General features: G+C 40.5%; 1 protein-coding gene and 1 long non-coding RNA gene across 2 annotated transcripts; one reads left to right on the forward strand and one right to left on the reverse strand.

Annotated features, from left to right (window-relative positions):
- Positions 1-2,701: 2,701 nt before the first annotated feature.
- On the reverse strand, positions 2,702-3,330 carry LOC109467872. The gene is made up of 3 exons (XR_002140107.1): positions 3,254-3,330; positions 2,911-3,021; positions 2,702-2,729 (listed from the first exon to the last, which is right to left on the reverse strand). It is a non-coding gene; the product is annotated as an uncharacterized LOC109467872 (long non-coding RNA).
- Positions 3,331-6,827: 3,497 nt separating this feature from the next.
- LOC109467865 (extended synaptotagmin-2-like) lies at positions 6,828-18,757 on the forward strand. The gene is made up of 24 exons (XM_019765972.1): positions 6,828-7,051; positions 8,440-8,766; positions 9,063-9,104; positions 9,284-9,418; positions 9,627-9,703; positions 9,928-9,994; positions 10,455-10,544; positions 10,772-10,827; positions 10,987-11,107; positions 11,443-11,545; positions 11,743-11,813; positions 11,979-12,064; positions 12,231-12,279; positions 12,452-12,541; positions 12,967-13,053; positions 14,026-14,097; positions 14,242-14,328; positions 14,662-14,808; positions 15,027-15,196; positions 15,610-15,714; positions 16,539-16,673; positions 17,018-17,135; positions 17,524-17,579; positions 17,844-18,757. Exons 2-24 carry the CDS (start codon positions 8,464-8,466, stop codon positions 17,923-17,925), a joined length of 2,349 nt encoding a protein of 782 aa, XP_019621531.1. The 5' UTR covers positions 6,828-7,051; positions 8,440-8,463; the 3' UTR covers positions 17,926-18,757.
- The last annotated feature ends 1,090 nt before the right edge of the window (positions 18,758-19,847 follow it).

Below are 19,847 nucleotides of genomic sequence, written 5' to 3' on the forward strand. Positions count from 1 at the left end.
CCTCCATGAAATATGGGCTTAATATGTAAATGTAAATTTCTTCTTTAATTATGCAAATTACCTCTGCATTAACATGATATATGCATCACGATGTATGTTAACTTTTGATTAAGTTACAGATGTCCCAGGTATGACATTCCCATCATTCACCATTAAGAAATCATAGAATTTTTGCATAAATTATGCAAATTAGGTCATCATTTGCATAATTAGTATCTGTTGATGTTCTCCCTGCCATAGATTACATACATTACATGTATGAAAGTAGTATAATGTAAAACACTGTAATTATAGAATTTCCTCATTAGTTATGCAAATAAAGTCCTCATTTGCATAATTTGCATTTAGTCATGTACATCTCTCTCTCAGCTACCTACACACCAAAAATTATGAAAATATGTTGTTCCTATCTGGACTTATTGGCTTTAACATTTCGCCAGAAAGTGCCCTGCAGTTCCAGAACAAGCTGCTAGGGGGACCAAACTCACACCACTTATTCCTGACAGGATAAGCTATCTGTCACCAAAACATCAAGACCATAGCATGTTCAGGACAAAAGATACAAAAATGGGAAGTTCTGCTGCAGTACCAAGGTCATCCACCAGGAGGCCCATATTTGACCTTGACGTTTGTCTTCCTAAGACTTACCAACATACCAAATATCATCATAATCCATAAAGGCGTTCTGAAGTTATGCTGACCACAAAGTTGCGGAAACACAGACAGACACACAGACAGACAGACAGACATACATACAGACAGACACGCCAAAAACAATACCTCCATTTTTCATGGAGGTAATAATTAAAACCATGCTGTAGCTCAGAGACAGAATGTTTTCATACAATACAATACAACACAATACAATACAATACAGTGCAGTACAGTACAATACAATACAATACAATAGGGGAAGCTCACCTTCCTGACAGTTCTGTCCAGTCCATCCAGGTGTGCAGGTACATTTATATCCGCCATCTTTGTTCTCACAGCGTCCATGTTGACAAGGCTTCGTGGTGCATTCATCAATATCTGTGTGGTGAAACAGTATTTCAAGTCATGGAACTAATAATGAACTAATTAAAACCATGCTGTAGCTCAAAGACAGAATGTTTTCATACAATACAATACAATACAATACAATACAGTACAGTACAGTACAGTACAGCACAGTACAGCACAATACAATACAATTATGGGAAGCTCACCTTGCTGGCAGTTCTGTCCAGTCCATCCAGGCCTAGGTGTGCAGGTACATTTGTATCCGCCATCTTTGTTCTTGCAGCGTCCATGTTGACAAGGCTTCGTGGTGCATTCATCAATATCTGTGTGGTGAAACAGTATTTCAAGTAATGGAACTAATACGAACCAAGAATTCCGAGATTTCATACCTCCATGAAATATGGGCTTAATATGTAAATGTAAATTTCTTCTTTAATTATGCAAATTACCTCTGCATTAACATGATATATGCATCACGATGTATGTTAACTTTTGATTAAGTTACAGATGTCCCAGGTATGACATTCCCATCATTCACCATTAAGAAATCATAGAATTTTTGCATAAATTATGCAAATTAGGTCATCACTTGCATAATTAGTATCTGTTGATGTTCTCCCTGCCATAGATTACATACATTACATGTATGAAAGTAGTATAATGTAAAACACTGTGATTATAGAATTTCCTCATTAGTTATGCAAATAAAGTCCTCATTTGCATAATTTGCATTTAGTCATGTACATCTCTCTCTCAGCTACCTACACACCAAAAATTATGAAAATATGTTGTTCCTATCTGGACTTATTGGCTTTTAAACATTTCGCCAGAAAGTGCCCTGCAGTTCCAGAACAAGCTGCTAGGGGGACCAAACTCACACCACTTATTCCTGACAGGATAAGCTATCTGTCACCAAAACATCAAGACCATAGCATGTTCAGGACAAAAGATTCAAAAACGGGAAGTTCTGCTGCAGTACCAAGGTCACCCACCAGGAGGCCCATATTTGACCTTGACGTTTGTCTTCCTAAGACTTACCAACATACCAAATATCATCATAATCCATAAAGGCGTTCTGAAGTTATGCTGACCACAAAGTTGTGGAAACACAGACAGACAACAGACAGACAGACAGACATACATACAGACAGACACGCCAAAAACAATACCTCCATTTTTCATGGAGGTAATAATTAAAACCATGCTGTAGCTCAAAGACAGAATGTTTTCATACAATACAATACAACACAATACAATACAATACAGTACAGTACAATACAGTACAGTACAGTACAATACAATACAATACAATAGGGGAAGCTCACCTTCCTGACAGTTCTGTCCAGTCCATCCAGGTGTGCAGGTACATTTGTATCCGCCATCTTTGTTCTCACAGCGTCCATGTTGACAAGGCTTCGTGGTGCATTCATCAATATCTGTGTGGTGAAACAGTATTTCAAGTCATGGAACTAATAATGAACTAATTAAAACCATGCTGTAGCTCAAAGACAGAATGTTTTCATACAATACAATACAATACAATACAATACAGTACAGTACAGTACAGTACAGCACAGTACAGCACAATACAATACAATAAATTAGGGGAAGCTCACCTTGCTGACAGTTCTGTCCAGTCCATCCAGGTGAGCAGGTACATTTGTATCCGCTATCTTTGTTCTCACAGCGTCCATGTTGACAAGGGTGCCTGTTACACTCATCTATGTCTGTAGTTTGAAAAAACAAATCTTGTATGATACATGATGAATCTATTCTCCTGCTAAGCAACAGCAATGCTGTGCATAGCATTATATGAATTATTGAAATTTTAGTAATAAAGAAGATTAGAACAACCAGACCAGACAAAGAATCCTTTAGTCTGGTATCTCAAGCATCTGAAGTGCTGACCTTGCGTACAGTTTGGGCCAGTCCATCCAGGAAAACAGGCGCAGTCGTAACCAGGAGCTTGGTTCACACAGGTCCCGTGGAGACATGGTTTCGTGGTGCATCCATTTGTGTCTGCGTTGGAGGAAAGTATGACCATGTCTAAGCTCGAATGTTTAAATATTGTAATTCATAGAATACAAGTCAGCTACATAATTTTGTTTGGCTGGTTATAACTGAAACTGTCAGTAACACCCTGTCTTTCTATAAGTTCAAGGACATTACAGAGGGGCTAGTTCAAATGTACATCTAAACTAACTATGTGTCATAAACATATTATTATACACAATGTATGGATAGTGCTTACCCGTGGTTGCCAGATAAGCGATCATTGTCGGTGAAGTCATGTCGTTCACACTGGCAACAGTCGAGATGTTTTCCATCGGGAAAATCATCGTCGGCGGAGGACCTGTCCCGTTCAGCACGTCCTGATGATAGGCTAAGTCATGTGGCCCCTAAAATAAGCCAACAAGTTTATAAAACTATAGCATGATGCTAAACTTTATTCCAACGCAAGGGTACACAGGGATCAAATTTTCAACAACCACTGTCATCTTCATCAGGATAAGTAATGTCCAATCACTTCATCACATCAAAAACTTTAATCAAACATGATGGTAAGACTCTGGCCCACCTGGCCTCCATGAATGAACTGAGTTGCCAGGGTCATAGCGACCGCCATCACCAGGAGTCCACACCCGGTACCCACCACAAACCAGCACACTTTGTGAGATGTCACCTTACTCCACATATCACGGATGCGTTCTGATATGTAACATTAAAGGAGCACAAAAGTAGGGAGGATGGTGTTATTTTCCCATCGACAGTATTTTTTAGGAACCAAAAAATGCATACTACTACAGAAAAGTATACCTAATACTATGAAACAGTTTTTTTCAACCTCTGATGTGTCTAGGCTACTGACTGCAAAATGTTATCGCCCTTGTGCGAAGTTTTGAGATAAACCTCCATTGAAGTACATGCATGTATCAGTTTTCAGAAAGCAGTTTTGACGTACAGTCACTGTCACTGATTTTTTTTAAATTCCAACATTTCATGACTAGACATGGTGATAGACACACTCAAGTTATATCAACTTATTTTATACCACCACCAACGAAGAGGCAAAATACAGGACAGGACTCATGATACTCATTTTCACTTGAGTTAAGTGAGGAAAGTCGTGTAAAGTGCCTTTCCCAAGGGCACAAGATTGGTGGCATGTCAGGACTCGAACCCTGGACCTTTTGGTTCCGAGCCGAGCACTCTGCCGTTACGCCACACGACCCCACTGATGTTAGCCCTCCCACTCAGCTGAACAAGCCCGCCTCATTATTTGGTGGTAAGCAGATCTTAGACATTCTTACTTCTTTTCATATCACCAAACCTAATCACATAGTCTAGACAACAAAAGACTACAAACTAGGGTTGACACAATTAAATGTACATGACGCATACCGTCAAAAACCATATTGCAATACAAATTATGGTATTGATTTCCAGTAAAAAATTGTTCTCATTGTTTTTAACATTTTGTAGCACTGCGGTAAAAGTGTTGTAATGTCCAAGTTCCAAAAGCGGACGTACCTCGAAATTTGTAACCTGGACTAACGTCCTCAGGTAGTTGGTAGGGATTCTCCTTTTCAGGAATTTTACCCGGGCTAACTTTCCCAGGCTGATCCTCCTTTTCCGAAAGGTTTCCCGGCATAACTTCCTCAGTCTGCTGGTAGGGATCCTCCTTTTCAGGAGCTTCAAGGTTATCCGAGGACGACTCCGTGAGATCGCCCAGGTGGTGCCCGTGGACGTGGTCAGCACCTGTTGGACCCACAGACTGGCCAGTGTCTGGTTCTTCCACGGTGGATGAAAGGGTGTTTGCTCCTTCCATTTTGTCGCCCTCTTCTACCGGCAATCCTTTTGTATCCTCCGTTTCTATTTCCTACCAGCAAAACGCGAATGTTGGATATCAAAAAGGCCAATCTGTCGCGCCATTTTTCTTGATCACAAGTCCATATTGTAACATGCACTTAGGAAATCTGACGGGGACCACCTTTCTGAGATTGTTCAAACGATATTGACATATATCCCCATCTTTTGTAAGCAATATTTGAAAGAAAAAATGGATTCCTACTTCTCCAAAATTTTATTTATTTTAACATAATAAAGACCGTTGTACATTTTCGCTCTATTGGGCTGATTAGATAGCGTGGAGTGCCTGAAATTAAGGTTTTGGAACCGCGCAGTTTTCATTACAGGGTTAACGAGACCGATGTTTCTCAAACACATCCCGATCATCGTGTAACCAAAAAATACGTGTACTAGCACGACGTCTTCATGATTATAGCTGAATTTCGTGATTCATTTCAGAAATCGTACAGATACGGTGTACATATCATATAGAGCCAGATTGTTTTCACACGTACATAATTTTTGTCACAACAACCTCTTTCTGAAGGAAAGAATCAGAAACAAAAACACCAAATACCTTTATATCAGTCTGTCCCCACGTTGACAGTGAATGTTGACTAAATATTGTCTGCAACAGAATATTGGAAACTGACTGAATTCGTCGCTGTTGCGTTTTTATGTTGCGATACGTCGCACCAATCACAAGCAAATTCGTGTGCATGAAGCTAGACTAATTTCTAAGCATAATTAAGCACACAAAAAAGCGTTGAAAACATTCCATTTTTATTCAAGCGCCGATCATAGCAATCCTAAAGGGCACCAAGAAAAGACACACTTTTAGTAAGCATTGTAACAGTTGTTTTCAATTTCAGGCAAGGGATTTAGTTGATCGCATGTTTCAGCGTTTGTTTCACTGTTTTCACCATAGGAACAGAACAAAATGTCTCCTTTAGTACAAATCGAAGATTTTGGTTATAAATTTACTAGTATTTTGCTTCCGTACTGTTTTCTTGTAATAAAAAAACTAGTAGTAGTAGTAAATGGTCTATTGGTAAAAACTCGATACAAGTCGGCCTTGCACTATACACTGAATTGCGCCGAATTTTACATTCTGCATACTCAGTAAAACTAAAACAGTAGGCTAATATAATACATATACAGGTAACATTCAATAATTGTCGACATCACAGGTTTTCCATACTATACATATAGCGAGGTGGTTCAACATCAAGGATTTAAAAACAGCATTGTGCGGAATCGTTAAAGGTGAGACTGCTCTCGACTCAAAACAGTTCACAACAGTTCAGTTTACAGTCCATTGAGGAGTTTAGCCAACATCGGCTTCGCACTCTTGGTGTATCTTTTGGTCCCTCTGGCCTGGGAGTACTGGAGCGAGTTCCTCAGCTGCCGACCGTGCAGATCTCCGCGCGTCGGAGGAAGCCAGCCACAGAAGCGGGGCGACTGTCTAACCTTGTTCAGGCAAAGATTGTGTCTGCGGTCAGAAAGAGGTTCAAGTTCCAAAGTTCTCAAGGCTTCCGGGTATGAAGTGTACTGCCGGCCCAACACAATCCTACAAGCACGTTTCTGGACTCGTTCTAGTCTGACTGTTTGTCTGTTGGTGAGTGCGGCGTTCCAAACTGGGGCTGCATACTCAAGCAGCGGTCTAACGTAGCCGCAGTATACGGTGGTGAGGTCGACTGTTGGGAGACCAGCCCGTCTCAGTCTGCACAATTGAATAGGACGAGGCCTGAGGGTTCCCCTCTCAGTCTCATACTAGTAGGTGTTCACATTGACGAAAAAATTGTTGAAACCTGTGACGTGAACAAAATCCATGGTAACAATCAGTAAAAACACAAATGCATGTACATGTACTACAACGTTGGCTGCGGAACTTGCTATATATATATATCCTTTGTGTTGTTACAGGATAGATAGTCAAACCTGTCCAACCGCTTTTGGTCAAAGGTCATGGGTGACAATGCATGTCAGTTCCTGTAGAACAGACACGGGAACTAAATTAACAAAATCTTGTCATGCTGTTGCAAATGAATCATAGTTATCATTTTGGTAGAAAGTTTTAAATTCGTGGATGACAAGACGACGGGATTACTGTGTTCGTTCTTCGGTGTGAGACTACCTACCGGAAGAGACAAGCCACTGACACCTAGGCTGTATTGTGTGAGAGTCATTGTCTATACAGGTATGGTGCACACGCCCACGGCACAACTTTTACCTTCATTTCCTCATTTTCACAACTTTCTGCACAACTTAACCACGATTGACCACAAAAAAAAATTAGTTGCAGGCACGCATAAATTCCATCGCTTGGTCAAGTGCAGGTAGGTGCAGTAGATTTTAGGCGAATGTTTTCCTAGATAACGATATGTATGCCGCCATTTTGTCCGGTTTAAGAGGGCTCCGCCCAGAACTATATCAGGTACATGCATGCAGTCAACAGGATATGAGAACAGAAATATTGTTGTCACGAACGTATTTTTGATTTGTATGGCTATACGATGATCAATTTTACCAAGTCATGACATTGGACCTAAAAAAGAAAATACAGTACTTGCAAAAAATCAAATCCCACAAGAGTATGCTTAAGAAGGTTATTTTTGCACAGTTCTGCCGGAAGCTTAACAACTACAAACTGTACGGTTACAACAATGGCAGGGGAAACAATTGGCACGTTTTGTCACGGATTGAGCGTAACGTAACTGCCGTGGGCGTCAGACACTGTGACCCAAAACTGTGTAAAAGCAAACCATAGTGTCTCTATGAAAGCATATCTTATGTTATATCATCTCTGTTGAAAGTATTCCGTTTGCTGCAAGCATTTATGTCAGGTAGTGACGTGTTTACATGTCTCGAATCACTGCAGCTTCAACCGCTCTTATATTCATACTTGGTTTTATAGACCGATCCTGAACCCTCAAAACGTTATAGACTCGTCAACATAAAAGTTATCCTTAGTACTAATTATCATCTTAAAACAGCCATTAAGGCGTTGCAGTTGCAGTACATACATGTATATTGAAAGGCCTAGGTCCGTATGTGTACCTCTGTCTACAGGCTCCTATTGGGGATACACGTTATTCTGCTTGCTCCCACCGAAATGCAAAATTGCGATCTTGAAATATCAGCTGTTACTGTGATTGTAGTCAACAACAAGAACTCAAGCTGTCCAAGCAATCCATTTCCAAGTATATGCAAAACGATATCACAAACACTAACAGCTTGTTTCATTAAGCATACATACAAAAATGGGCTTTTCAACATTTCATTCCCAATGGAAGAGGCCATAAATTTAGTAAAAGAGTTAGATAGCCTCATGGGTGTATACTTATAAAATATGAATAGGATGATTTCATGTTGAGCACCTGAAGCAAACTTAAAATATATAATCCTCAATGAGCCATGGAAGATTAGCTCCATATAATTATATAGGGGCTAAACTTAATGACTATTTTGTACAGCCCGAGGCAAGTTTCACACGAATGTCTTACATTTTTTACGCAATCATTGTAACAAACGAAACATACGAAGCTGCGATGAAAAGTTAACATGTTGTCTTTTGCTCTTACTTAGCTAGCAGAGTTACACGACAGAAGAATGGAGTCAGAAGAACCCCAACCCAAAGTTGAAGCGGACCGTAGCTGGAGGGACATGTGGGACACCTACCACCCCACCATGGAGTCCATGCGGGTGTACGTCATGTCGCTAGGCCTGCTGGTCCTTGTGTGGCTGGTGGGGTACTGGGGCTTCAGCGTCACGTGGGTCATGCTGGGGCTCTTCATCTGGATGTGGCGCGAGAAGAAGATCAGGAAGAAGAACTACAAGATCCAAACCGCGCGCGGCGTGGCTCAAAACGAGCAGTCCACCATACTGTCCTGCGTACAAGATCTGCCGTCATGGGTATGAGAGCTCATGCTAGCCTGAGTGTCAGCCTTTTTAGCTTTCGTCTGCTCCCCATGATCCGTTACCGGGCCCGGTAGCGGATTGTGGGGAGCGGACAAAAGCTCAAAAGGCTGACACTCAGGCTACGAGAGTTATGCGTTCTTGAAACAAAGTCAAAGACGTAAAGTAAAATTAGATGCACTTTAGATATATGGAATGTCTAGAATGACGCGCACGTCTTTTACCGACATTCTTCTTCTTGAATCAAGGAGCTTAAAATCTAGATTTTTTAAATGTTGTTCTTGCTGTTTTAGGTTTACTTCCCAGATGTGGAGAAAGCAGAGTGGCTCAACAAGGTAAGAAACAAAGCAGTCATTCGCAGAAGCTTTTTAATCTTTGCTGGGATTCCGGCTTTTGGTAATCTCACTTATACCATCGAGTTTTGTACATACACAGATTTGCTGTGATTTCCATAGTTGTTTGTGACTTGGGAAAGTATATTGCCGGTATAAAATTGTTCCTAATACTCCTGCAGATTTTGGCTCAAGTCTGGCCGAACCTGGACCGCTATGTGGAGGAGACACTGCGCCTGTCTGTGGAGCCGGCTGTCCAGCAGGCGAACGAGATGCTGAAGTCTTTCCAGTTCAGTAAGATCGACCTGGGGGATGAGGTAGGTAATAAGTTGTCACATCGAGTCTTACAACGCGTCAACACATGTGTAAATTGGAAACATAGTAGTAAACAGTCTTTGGGAAAAGTATATACAAAGATCAGGCATCATTATCATGAACTCCCCGATGTGACAGAAACTTGTCGACACCGTATGATCGCAAAACATTATACTGATGAACTATCTTGAATACTACATTCCTCTCCAGCCGCCGCGAGTAGCGGGTGTTCAAGTCTACACCGAGTATGTCAAGAAGAACGAAATCGTCATGGACATGGATCTAATGTAAGCACATTATTCTCGCTAACAGAGTAAAGCCATACTATACGTAGGATATGAAAAGTAGACTGAACTGACCGTTCCTCGAACTTCAGAACTCATAGTTACTGTAGAATCGCTATCGCGTGACTGTCCGGAATATATTAGTAACAGAAGGGTCTTGGTGCTACAAATCTCTGTTACGTGAGTAAGAAAACGCCAGAGAAAATGACATGCCCGTCTTACCACAGGTACTCCGGAGACTGTGACATAGAAATTCGCATCAAACGCTTCCTGGCCGGCGTCCAAGACCTACAGGTGATTCTTTAAACTTTGTTTCCACGACCGGTCATTTCTTTTGGCAAAAAGATGAACTAGTGCCAAAGCAATTTCAATATTGATATGTTTGTTCGTAGTGCTATCATTTGACAATTGCTCGCCACGTAAAATATTTCATTGCATGTGACAAAGTATATCACCAGCTTTGATACCGCATACCTATAAACAAACATCAGTAAGACGCAAATAGTGCATGGAGAATATTTTACAACAGATTCTGAGCAAACAGACATTCAGACACATGGCAGCGGGTTGAAAAACGCTATAGTAATATAAATCTTTAAAAGGTGTCTTATCAGCACCAAGGACAGTACCAACACAGTTTGTGGCTGTCAGTACGGTCAGCTGCCTTTGTCACATAAATATGATGTATTCAATAGTGCCAACAAATGGGCTATGTTTTTACAATTCACTCTCCTGTGCAACCATCGTTTTGCAGGTCCAGGGCACCGTCCGAGTGGTGATGAAACCACTGATGAGTCAGCACCCTCTGGTGGGAGGAATCACCGTGTTCTTCCTCAACAGACCGGTGAGAGACAAACAGTTTTCCTTAAAAAAGCAAAGTGGCGAAATACATCGGGCCGTTTTGCTTTACACACGGCAGTTAATAGTTTGGAAGTCATAGAATAATATCATACGTACCTAGGCATACACGTAGATCGTATTAATGTGAACGTGTACTATTGTCATTAAGTATTATTCTCTTTACTGTTTCCGAACGAATAATAACACGCAAGTACATGTTGACACCCACAGGAGATCAACTTCAATCTGAGTAACATTGGAGAGGTGCTGAATTTTCCTGGTTTAAGGTAGGAGATTCCTTTTTTTCTGGAAATGGTAGTCCAAAATTAAGAACTCCTATCTAGCTGCTTCGGAGCATGACTTTCCATACTTTCCTTACATAAAAAAACAAGGTACTGTGTCCATTTCATTTCCTTTAATCTGATTCCCTTTTATGCCGTGAGCAGCTCCTTGCTGAAGGGCGTGGTAGCTGACCAAGTCGCGGCCTTCATGGTTCTACCGAACCGCTTTCCCATTCCCCTGGTACCGGACCTGGACACCAGCCGGCTCAGGTACCCCATGCCTAAGGTCAGCACAATACAGCGCTTTTCGAGACGGTGTTTTTTTTAGAATTATTGGAAACTGCGAGACTGTCTGTTCCAGCCATCTTGAATGATACTATGATTATCGTTAGAATATAGTCGCGACTCCCGAGCAATAAACTAGCTGTGGAACACACTGCTCTCAGCGACTACTTATGAAATTGTTAGTACAGGGATACTCATAACATTATCCATGTTTGTCAGTTAAAGTTACTGAAATTCACATATTCTTATGTCTGTAATACATGGCATTTTTTTCTGTTTAACAACAGAATTGCCTGTTGATCTATTGGTTCTTGACTGGCTCCTTGTTGTTTTCAGGGCGTTCTGCGTATTCAACTGAAGGAGGCGAAACAACTCATGTCAGCTGATCCGGATTTCTTCACTAAGAAGGGGAAATCAGATCCTTACTGTATTCTGCATGGTAAATACCGACATAGAATATATGTCAACGTCAACTGGAGTTTAAAGTAGAAAAATCATTGATATATTAAGTTACGAGCTATTTGAAACCAAGATTTCACCATACTGTATTTTACTGCATTGCTTCTCATCATTAAGTATACGGGATATTACTCGCGTGCTATGTATGATTTGAATTATTATAATGGCGGTTTTCAGTTGGAGCTCAACTCTTTAAGAGTAAGACCATTCAAAGGACTCTGGAGCCGAAGTGGAACCAGTATTTTGAGGTAAGGAAACATGAAAGTAGTATTGAACTTGTGACTTTCCCAACGATGCTCTTCGGCCGATATGTTCAATCCAATCTTTGTCAACCGTTGAGACTTCCTTTAAATCTATTCTAACATTTCACACTGAAACACATGAAATAGTCTGCGATGGTCTTTTTTCTCCAGGCTGTGGTGTACGAGGTAGAAGGACAGACCATGCAGATCAACGTATTTGACGAGGATCCCGGCGTTAAAGATGACCCTCTTGGAAAGTGAGTTTCATTTTCCACTAAGTAACACACAACTAACTTAGACTCCTCCTTGATTTGGGGTACACTGGGCAGCAAGCCTTTTCCACTTAATGTGGTTCTGGGAGACAGGGGCCCCATAATCGAACTTGTCCCACAAATTTCACTTTTCGTGTTTTGATCATTGCAGTGCAACTGTGAGTGTCGGACAAGTCGCCAAGGAAGGATTCACGGATGTGGTAAGCCAGGGATTCCCCTAACTGTATTTTCTGTAAAAGTCACCATTTTTACGGGCAAAAATTAAACCAAAGGGAACAAAAGAAACAGATCTATTTCAATTTTTCTAACTCGTTAAGTTCAACTTTGAGGTTCAGGGCTTGGAGTACTAGACTAAGTCTTTCAATGTTTCAGTGGCTACCTCTGGAGGACGCTAAGAGTGGACAAGTGCGTTTGCGGATGACATGGCTTGGACTAAGCTCTCAACGGGAGGCTTTAGAAAAGGTAGGGAAACTTCCACCGTCTCAGGGGAAGTGGTGATAGATATTAAGTTTAATCTGTCCTATCAGGAAAGAGGTCTTTCAGTTATATTCCGTATGCCTTTGTGTTCTTCTTAGGTGTGTATAATAGAACCGGCATGTTTGACTGTATTAGCACGTGAGCTAATGTATTGTATTCCTGCACCTTTCCCCTACATATACTTGTGTTGATGATGGCATGCCGACCCCACCTGTCCCCATCATGACATCTTGGTGAGTTTTCTGTCACATTTGTAGAAAACAATCATATACTTCATTATAGAAATCAGTTGAAAGAATATGATTTATAGTGACATTCGCCACATTTCCTCCACCTCTGTTTACCTCGAAAAAGATTATCTTGGAAGTATTAAGGAATGTTTCTGTATGTGTCTGCAGATGTACACACAGATGGAGCGAATGAAGAGAGTGACTGACATGGATGACATGTCGTCTGCTCTTCTCTTTGTGCGCGTGGACTCTGCAACTGGGCTACCGGTAAGTCACTCACATTTGTTCATTGCCATCATTCTTAACATGTTTGGCGAATTCTTTAATACATATTACTCCTCTTCCCCTCTAGTAAAATTTGGCTTTGTGATACGAATAACGAGTGGTAAACATATTAGACATGGAAAAACTGATAGTTACGTTGTCTTAAGGGGGCACACCCCAGTTTATTTGGGCTCTCTATTCGAAGCTGCACACCCTCAAATCTAGCGACCGTCTCTGGCGTGGAATAATTCGGAAGGAGAATAACTGTATATGGGACGAAAGGGTATCTCTTCAGCTACAAGACAAGCTGAGTTTGGTTTCTTCAACCTTTTTAACTTTGGTAAAATCAACGGAAAAAACATTATTTTCACTCCAAAATTAATGCCCAAAATTGCGAATTTTCGCGTAGGATAATCCCACAAAAAAAAATTTTCCGGCAGAAATGACTGATGCTGGCAGAAAGACCCAAGCCTTGACTATACCCGAGTAAATTATAAAGAAAATTCTAGTACTGTAATTTTCTAAACAGTCCACGGCGCGAGGGGTTGCAAATCCACCCCTACGAAGCCGCAGAGCGAAAACTAGGTCAAACGGGCGGATTACACTTGGCGCGCAAGGATACCCGGAAGTAAGGTTCGGAGCCAAAAGAAATTTTCACCCCAAAATCACCATTTCTTACACTCTTCAGCCATGTTAATGTTTAATGATACTTCGTGGCAGTTTATAAGAAATGTCACCTCAAACTTGGACCCTCAAAACCCTTTCGTCCCTTTTTTACAACGGACTATCGTGGAAGAACTGGGGTGTGCACCGTTAAGTTAAATTCTGCAGTTAACATGATCAGCAGTATGCAGTGGTGTTACAAGGAGCTAGCCCCCACTGCTAATCCATTGCAAGCATGTTCTTTTATTTCCTACATTCCTTTGACTGTGGGATAAATAATGAAGGCTTGATTAAATCTGTGTCGTCTTACAGCCTAAGAAGAAGGTTGAAGACGTGAATACCTACGTAGAACTGACGATGGGGAAGCAGCACGAAAAGTCATGGGTGAGTATGGTTATGTTCCAGCAGCAACAAATGGCCAAGAACGTTTTTATTGAATACAGAAATGCTTATTAGGACGATAACGCACAAATATATATATATCCTATCGACTTTTAAAATTCTTTTTTTCTCTCTCTTATTTCTTAGATCCAATGGGGCACGGACAAGCCAGTGTGGGGACAAGGGTTTACTTTCCTTTTAAAGGATCCGCACTCCGAAGAACTACTGATTGAGGTACGAGGAATTCACTGTAACTTATTATTTCTTCTGTTCATACGTTATACGTTCATAAGTTATGTTGTTACTAAGGAATTGCTCGTCCATTATTTCCGATGACGACCGAGGGTATCATCATCACGTTGAAGTTGGAATATATTTGATAATATCTTGATACATTTCAAGATTAAACGTATGATCAATTGACAACGGGTGTAAATATGGTAGTTATTTGGCCTTCTAATAGACGTTTTGCAGTGTCCCATCTTTTTCTGTGATATCGTACCGTATAATATACTCTCACGTAGTTAGAGTTATAAGTATCCCTCACCTGCAACAATCGTTCGTCAGATCAAAGAGGAGAGGTCCAAGAAGACAATAGGGAAGAAAATCGTTCCGGTTGCGACAGTGTTGGAGAAGATGAAGTCCAGCGATCCTGTCTTCCTCGAGGGTCCTAAAGGAGTCAAGATCGAGATGAAAATGGAGCTGATTCTCAGGGTACACACCTTTTTTATTTATCTATTTGCTACAGACTTTGTCGTACATTTCCATTACATTTTGAAACATTTGACACCTTCCTTTATGTTTTACCTGCAGGACGAATCTTGGTGACAATAAGTAGTGGGATATAGACATCAGTAATTTCCTAGCACATGGATATGATTCGGGATGAGACTTTGCATGCATCTTTACAGAAAAAGCTCCGTACGTTTCAGATTCTGTCCTCCGATGTTAGCGAGGAGTCGCTGGAAGAGGAGGAGATCCCCCTGACGCCGACCATGACGACCCTTCCCTCCACCCCTGACGCCGGACCGTCCAGCCCCCTCATGCTCCCCGAGATACGGCTGGCCAGTATCTCCGAGACGGAACTGTCCTCTACTCCCGAGTAAGCCCTACAGACTGGGGTTCTTAGATCCAAAAACAATTTCATCATAGGATGTACACAACCACCTTGCTTACGTTTCGATGTTTATCAGACACCTTCCTCAGAGCTTCTGACTGGAGTACTGCTTCTCGCCGCTATATGTAGCCGATGTATGTAGCACTTTTGCGACAAGAACACAGATTTTGTGATTCTTAATGCTATATACGGGATTAATGATTTCGGACCTTAATTGTATTGTTACTTGTCACTTCAATTCCAACACAAAATGGAATATTACTTGCAAATTTTTCGGCTGACGGTTCAGCTTTTCATGATGCAATGGCCTTTAACTCTATTGTTGAGTCAGTGTAAGTGTATGCTAAACAGTATGTGCAGTATAGATGATCAAAGTCACCTTCCCATTGTCCTGTTAGCTCACCGGTCACACCAGTGCCCAAAGGAGAAGCTGGACAACTGCTGATGACCATCTACCACAGTCTGAACAGCAGCAAGGTGCTGGTCACTGTACACAAGGCCAGGTGAGAACTTTACAGGATACAGATGGCTGCTAATGTGGTCATCTTATGCCATTGACATTTGGTTGTGATATTGTTGTGTGGACTCATTACACAAGCATAGCATCTCAACTGCTGATCCTGTTCTTATAAGAAAAATACCCGTCAACCTCTTTTATGATAAGGCCACACCAAGTAAATTTTATGGATGACATCCGCGCGCGCATTGATTTTGGCCTGTTCCTAGAAAAAAAAAACAAGAAATTCCACTTCCTGTAACTATGACAAAAGAGTCACGACAGTGCCGCAAGTCATTAGATTGATGTGAAACCCGTAACGCGAAATGGGTAAAGAGCACGCTTTGTTTCTGCAGGCCTGCAAAAATGTGATGAAAGAAACAGGACAGGAGGACAACTGCTGTTCCACCTGATTTATTGCTGTTTTGATGATGAATAAAAGACTTCTTGCTTGTTAATCTGTGTCACCTCATTCAATCTGTGTCCTAACATTTGTCGTCTCTTAGTATATTTCTAATCTAGGCATCTTGTTTTTTAGGACCCTTCTTGTTTTTTTTTCGCCCTCTCGCATTAGATATAGGGTCTCCAAAGGACGTCATCCATAAAATTTACTTGGTGTGGCCTAAGGAGCAATAACCTCACAAAAGCATTAACCTAATGGGATCTGTTGCATTGTTTCAGGCATTGGTAGTAAAATGTGTCATAGTCATATGACAATTCTTTGGGTGCATCCTTCCTTGAATGTTTTAAAGTGCCTGTTGATTTCTTAATCTTGCATTTTGAAGCATGGTATGATATTTGACTACTTTCATTCCAAACTGTTTGTTCTAGGAATCTCCTTCCACCCAGAGGTTCAAAGGTCTGTGATGCATATGTGCGCATGCGTCTCTGTGTTGGTGACAAGAAGTCAGAGATAAAGAAAACAAGCGCCGTCAAGGAGAACCTCAATCCTGCCTGGGATGAAACGTGAGCATCGTGTTCCTGTGACAGTGTATGATACTTATTGTACATCACTTACCTCTCCCTTAAGGGCCTTGTCACATTCAGCAGCATATTGAGAGCATTTTGGGGACAATTATAGTGCTGAACAACACTCAACAATGTCACGTAGCCTTGTTGATGGTTGGTTCTGTCATATAGCTCTGCTGAGAAGAAATCCTATCACAAAAGCATTGTAGAACTGTGCGATGAACATGACTGCACCTTTAGAAAATTTTTGACTAAGTTCATGTTCAAATCATAGACATCATCAGTTAACTTGACTATTTCTCCAACATTGATGCACTGTAATGTCATCATGTATTACACAGGCTAGGCTTTCCTGCAAGTCTCGCTGAGGCCAAGCAGGGTCGTCTTGAAGTGGCCGTGAAGCACAAGAGGTCCCTGCTGAAGAGTTTCCGTGGAGTCGACAGCTGGTATCTTGGCGACGTGAGGCAATTTTGACAGTAGATTAGCATTATTTATTTATTTATTCACATGGATTTTTGAGCATTGGATAGGAAGCACTTGTTGTGCTTATGATTAGCATTACTGAAGGTGACACATGTATCAAGGGAGGCACAACATACATGTAGTACATCACTGTTATATGGGCAATCAAAACCGTTTGCAACAACAAATGAAAGCCAATTGAAATGGACTTCTTGTATATTACATGTACTAACAATACTTACCTTGAACAACGTAAGAGCAAATTACTTGCATACATGTAGATACCATTATCTGTTGTTATGACATCTGACGAATTTGACAAGATGTAGACAAGCACCTGTCAAAAACATCATGATTATCTATTTTTCTTGTTTTGCTATTCTAGGTGGAGGTGGACCTGTCCAATGTGGAACAACTGGAAGTTAAAGGCCAGCCTCAATGGTAATGTCATTCACGTGTGCATTTTACACATTTCTTTACTCCAACTTTACGATACAATGTATTCATGTAGGTTTTATATCATCTACTAGTATTTCAAGCTCATCATGGTTCATGCACACTTTACACAGTAAGAGAATTTCCATGAAAGTCTTTTCACATGATTAATATCTAACTTAATCTTCTCTTAATCTGATGTTAGTCTAGAATAAAAGTTAACAAACAGGAGGGAGAGAGTATAAACATTATGGTTCTGTTGTTGTGTAGGTTTGATCTGAAGAGAGATGTTGGAGCAAGGCTGTCCAGGTATGCCTCCTTCATCAGCACAAGATCAGGAGCAGAACAATAATGTCAACACCATGGATAAATCATGTAAACACCATCCTTACATGTTGCTAGAGACTGCTGGTGATACAGTAGACTAAAGGCCCTGTCACAACTGTCATATGATAGGCTGGTGGCAGCAAATAAATGGCATTCTTGTTACAGTAGGGGAGGTGATATACAAAATTCAGCTGTCTGCCACAGGAACGGTTGTCATATATCCTTGACGACGGTCAGTTCTGTCATAGCTTGGCTAGGAATGCTACCAAAGAAAACATGTGACTGCAGATTTAAGCTGATCAAGGCTAGCTATCAGGGACATACATAACTGACCCTTTGAGTGAAAGTTTGACAAGGCTATGACAATAGTAATCGGGTTACCAAAATATAATCAATAGCACCTTGTAATAACCAGCTATGCAATATGTATTATTAGAAGAGACTATCAGGATAATTCTGTTGTGAAAGAATAAGAATCAGTGTTGCATTGCATATTGTACGCAGAAGCACTGGCTAAAGCATAACTGGTATACTGTATAAAAGTATGTGAATTTAGTGATAGATTTTAGACTTTTTAAAGCTACATTTGTAGAGAAATATTTTTCCGGAAGACAGTACCCTAATAGTGTCTTAAAAAACCCTGGTGGTATTTTAAGCTGTTAAGTGTTTTCTGTAAAATGCCATGGCAAATTCTTTTCACACTACTACATGTTTAACATAATGGTGAATAGAAGCAGGCATGTTGCTTTAACAATGTGCAATATGTAAGTTCAGTGCTTGCTTATATATAATGTGCCTTAAAACTAAAATCACTTTATCAAAGAGCAGACAAGATTAATTAAGCAATAGAAGTACACTGTAGTCTACAGTGTACTTCTATTGCTTAATTAATCTTGTCTGCTCACTGTAGTGACATTAATAAACTTCATGAATGAAAGAAAATGAAGCAATACCACGACAATTTTTAAAGAGCTCAACGAGATTGAACGATGGATGTGAAATATTTTGTTTTGTTTTTGTGTAAATTTGTACCAGGAGCAACCTACAATGGAATTGTGAGCTGTTATGTAAAAATAAAATAGTAATTAAAAAGTAATGTCACAGTTTTGCAATTTGCTATGTTATCACAGACACTAACATTGGCCATTTTTTTGTCTTTGCTAAGAATATAAGTTATCATAACCACTGTTGACAGGTCTGTCCTTTTCAAAGCAATCATTTTAAATCAAACCCAGCAGACAGAGCAGATAAAAACATTGCTTTGGACCTTTTTCTTTGGCGGATGGTTGATGCGAAAACAATTCAGCACCAAGGACAGCATACATCAACTTGCTTTACAAGACAAAGAAGATAAACTATGAGGTTTATATGTGACCTCACAGCTGCCTTGCTGCTTGATTGAACCTGGAAGAGTCAGACACATAAAAATTTGCATATGGCCATGTACAATGTCATGATTATGTGACTGTTATTACATATAATATACAGATCCATATATACATTGCAACTTCCAGATTTAACCATATAGAACAACAGATATTAAAATAAATAACAGCCACAAAACGCCTGTAGATGGCATATTGATGTAATATTAAAAACCACGTGATTGCATGTGTTTGCACATAGGAGTCTAAAAAATAAGACAGATCACCCTACTCCTCTGGTTAAGTGTGTTCTTGTTAAAGACCACCCCTCCCATGTTATACATGGTATAGCCCTGTCTACATTCATTTCTCTCCAAATGTAATTATAGCGCATGAAGTCATGGGGTAGAGCAGGATTGCCCATCTATTTTCATCTATGAGTACACTGATGGAGTAAGGAGTATCGGTAAGAAAATAACAAGTAGGGGATCAACCACTGCATTCAAATGGGATCAGGCAGTAGTCTAGTTTTCTACAAAATAATACATTTTTCATGCAAAACCAGAAAAAAATGGACAGAATT

Source organism: Branchiostoma belcheri, unplaced genomic scaffold, assembly GCF_001625305.1.
Source record: "Branchiostoma belcheri isolate BF01 breed outbred unplaced genomic scaffold, Haploidv18h27 scaffold19, whole genome shotgun sequence".
NCBI classification, from domain to species: domain Eukaryota; kingdom Metazoa; phylum Chordata; class Leptocardii; order Amphioxiformes; family Branchiostomatidae; genus Branchiostoma; species Branchiostoma belcheri.

Bases quoted from the DNA above. Each gene is read 5' to 3' on its own strand.
- LOC109467865 (XM_019765972.1), top strand. From the start codon at position 8,464: ATGGAGTCAGAAGAACCCCAACCCAAAGTTGAAGCGGACCGTAGCTGG. The intron at 12,065-12,230 runs GTGAGTTTCATT...TGATCATTGCAG, and splicing joins AAAGATGACCCTCTTGGAAA to TGCAACTGTGAGTGTCGGAC. The intron at 17,580-17,843 runs GTAATGTCATTC...GTTGTTGTGTAG, and splicing joins GTTAAAGGCCAGCCTCAATG to GTTTGATCTGAAGAGAGATG.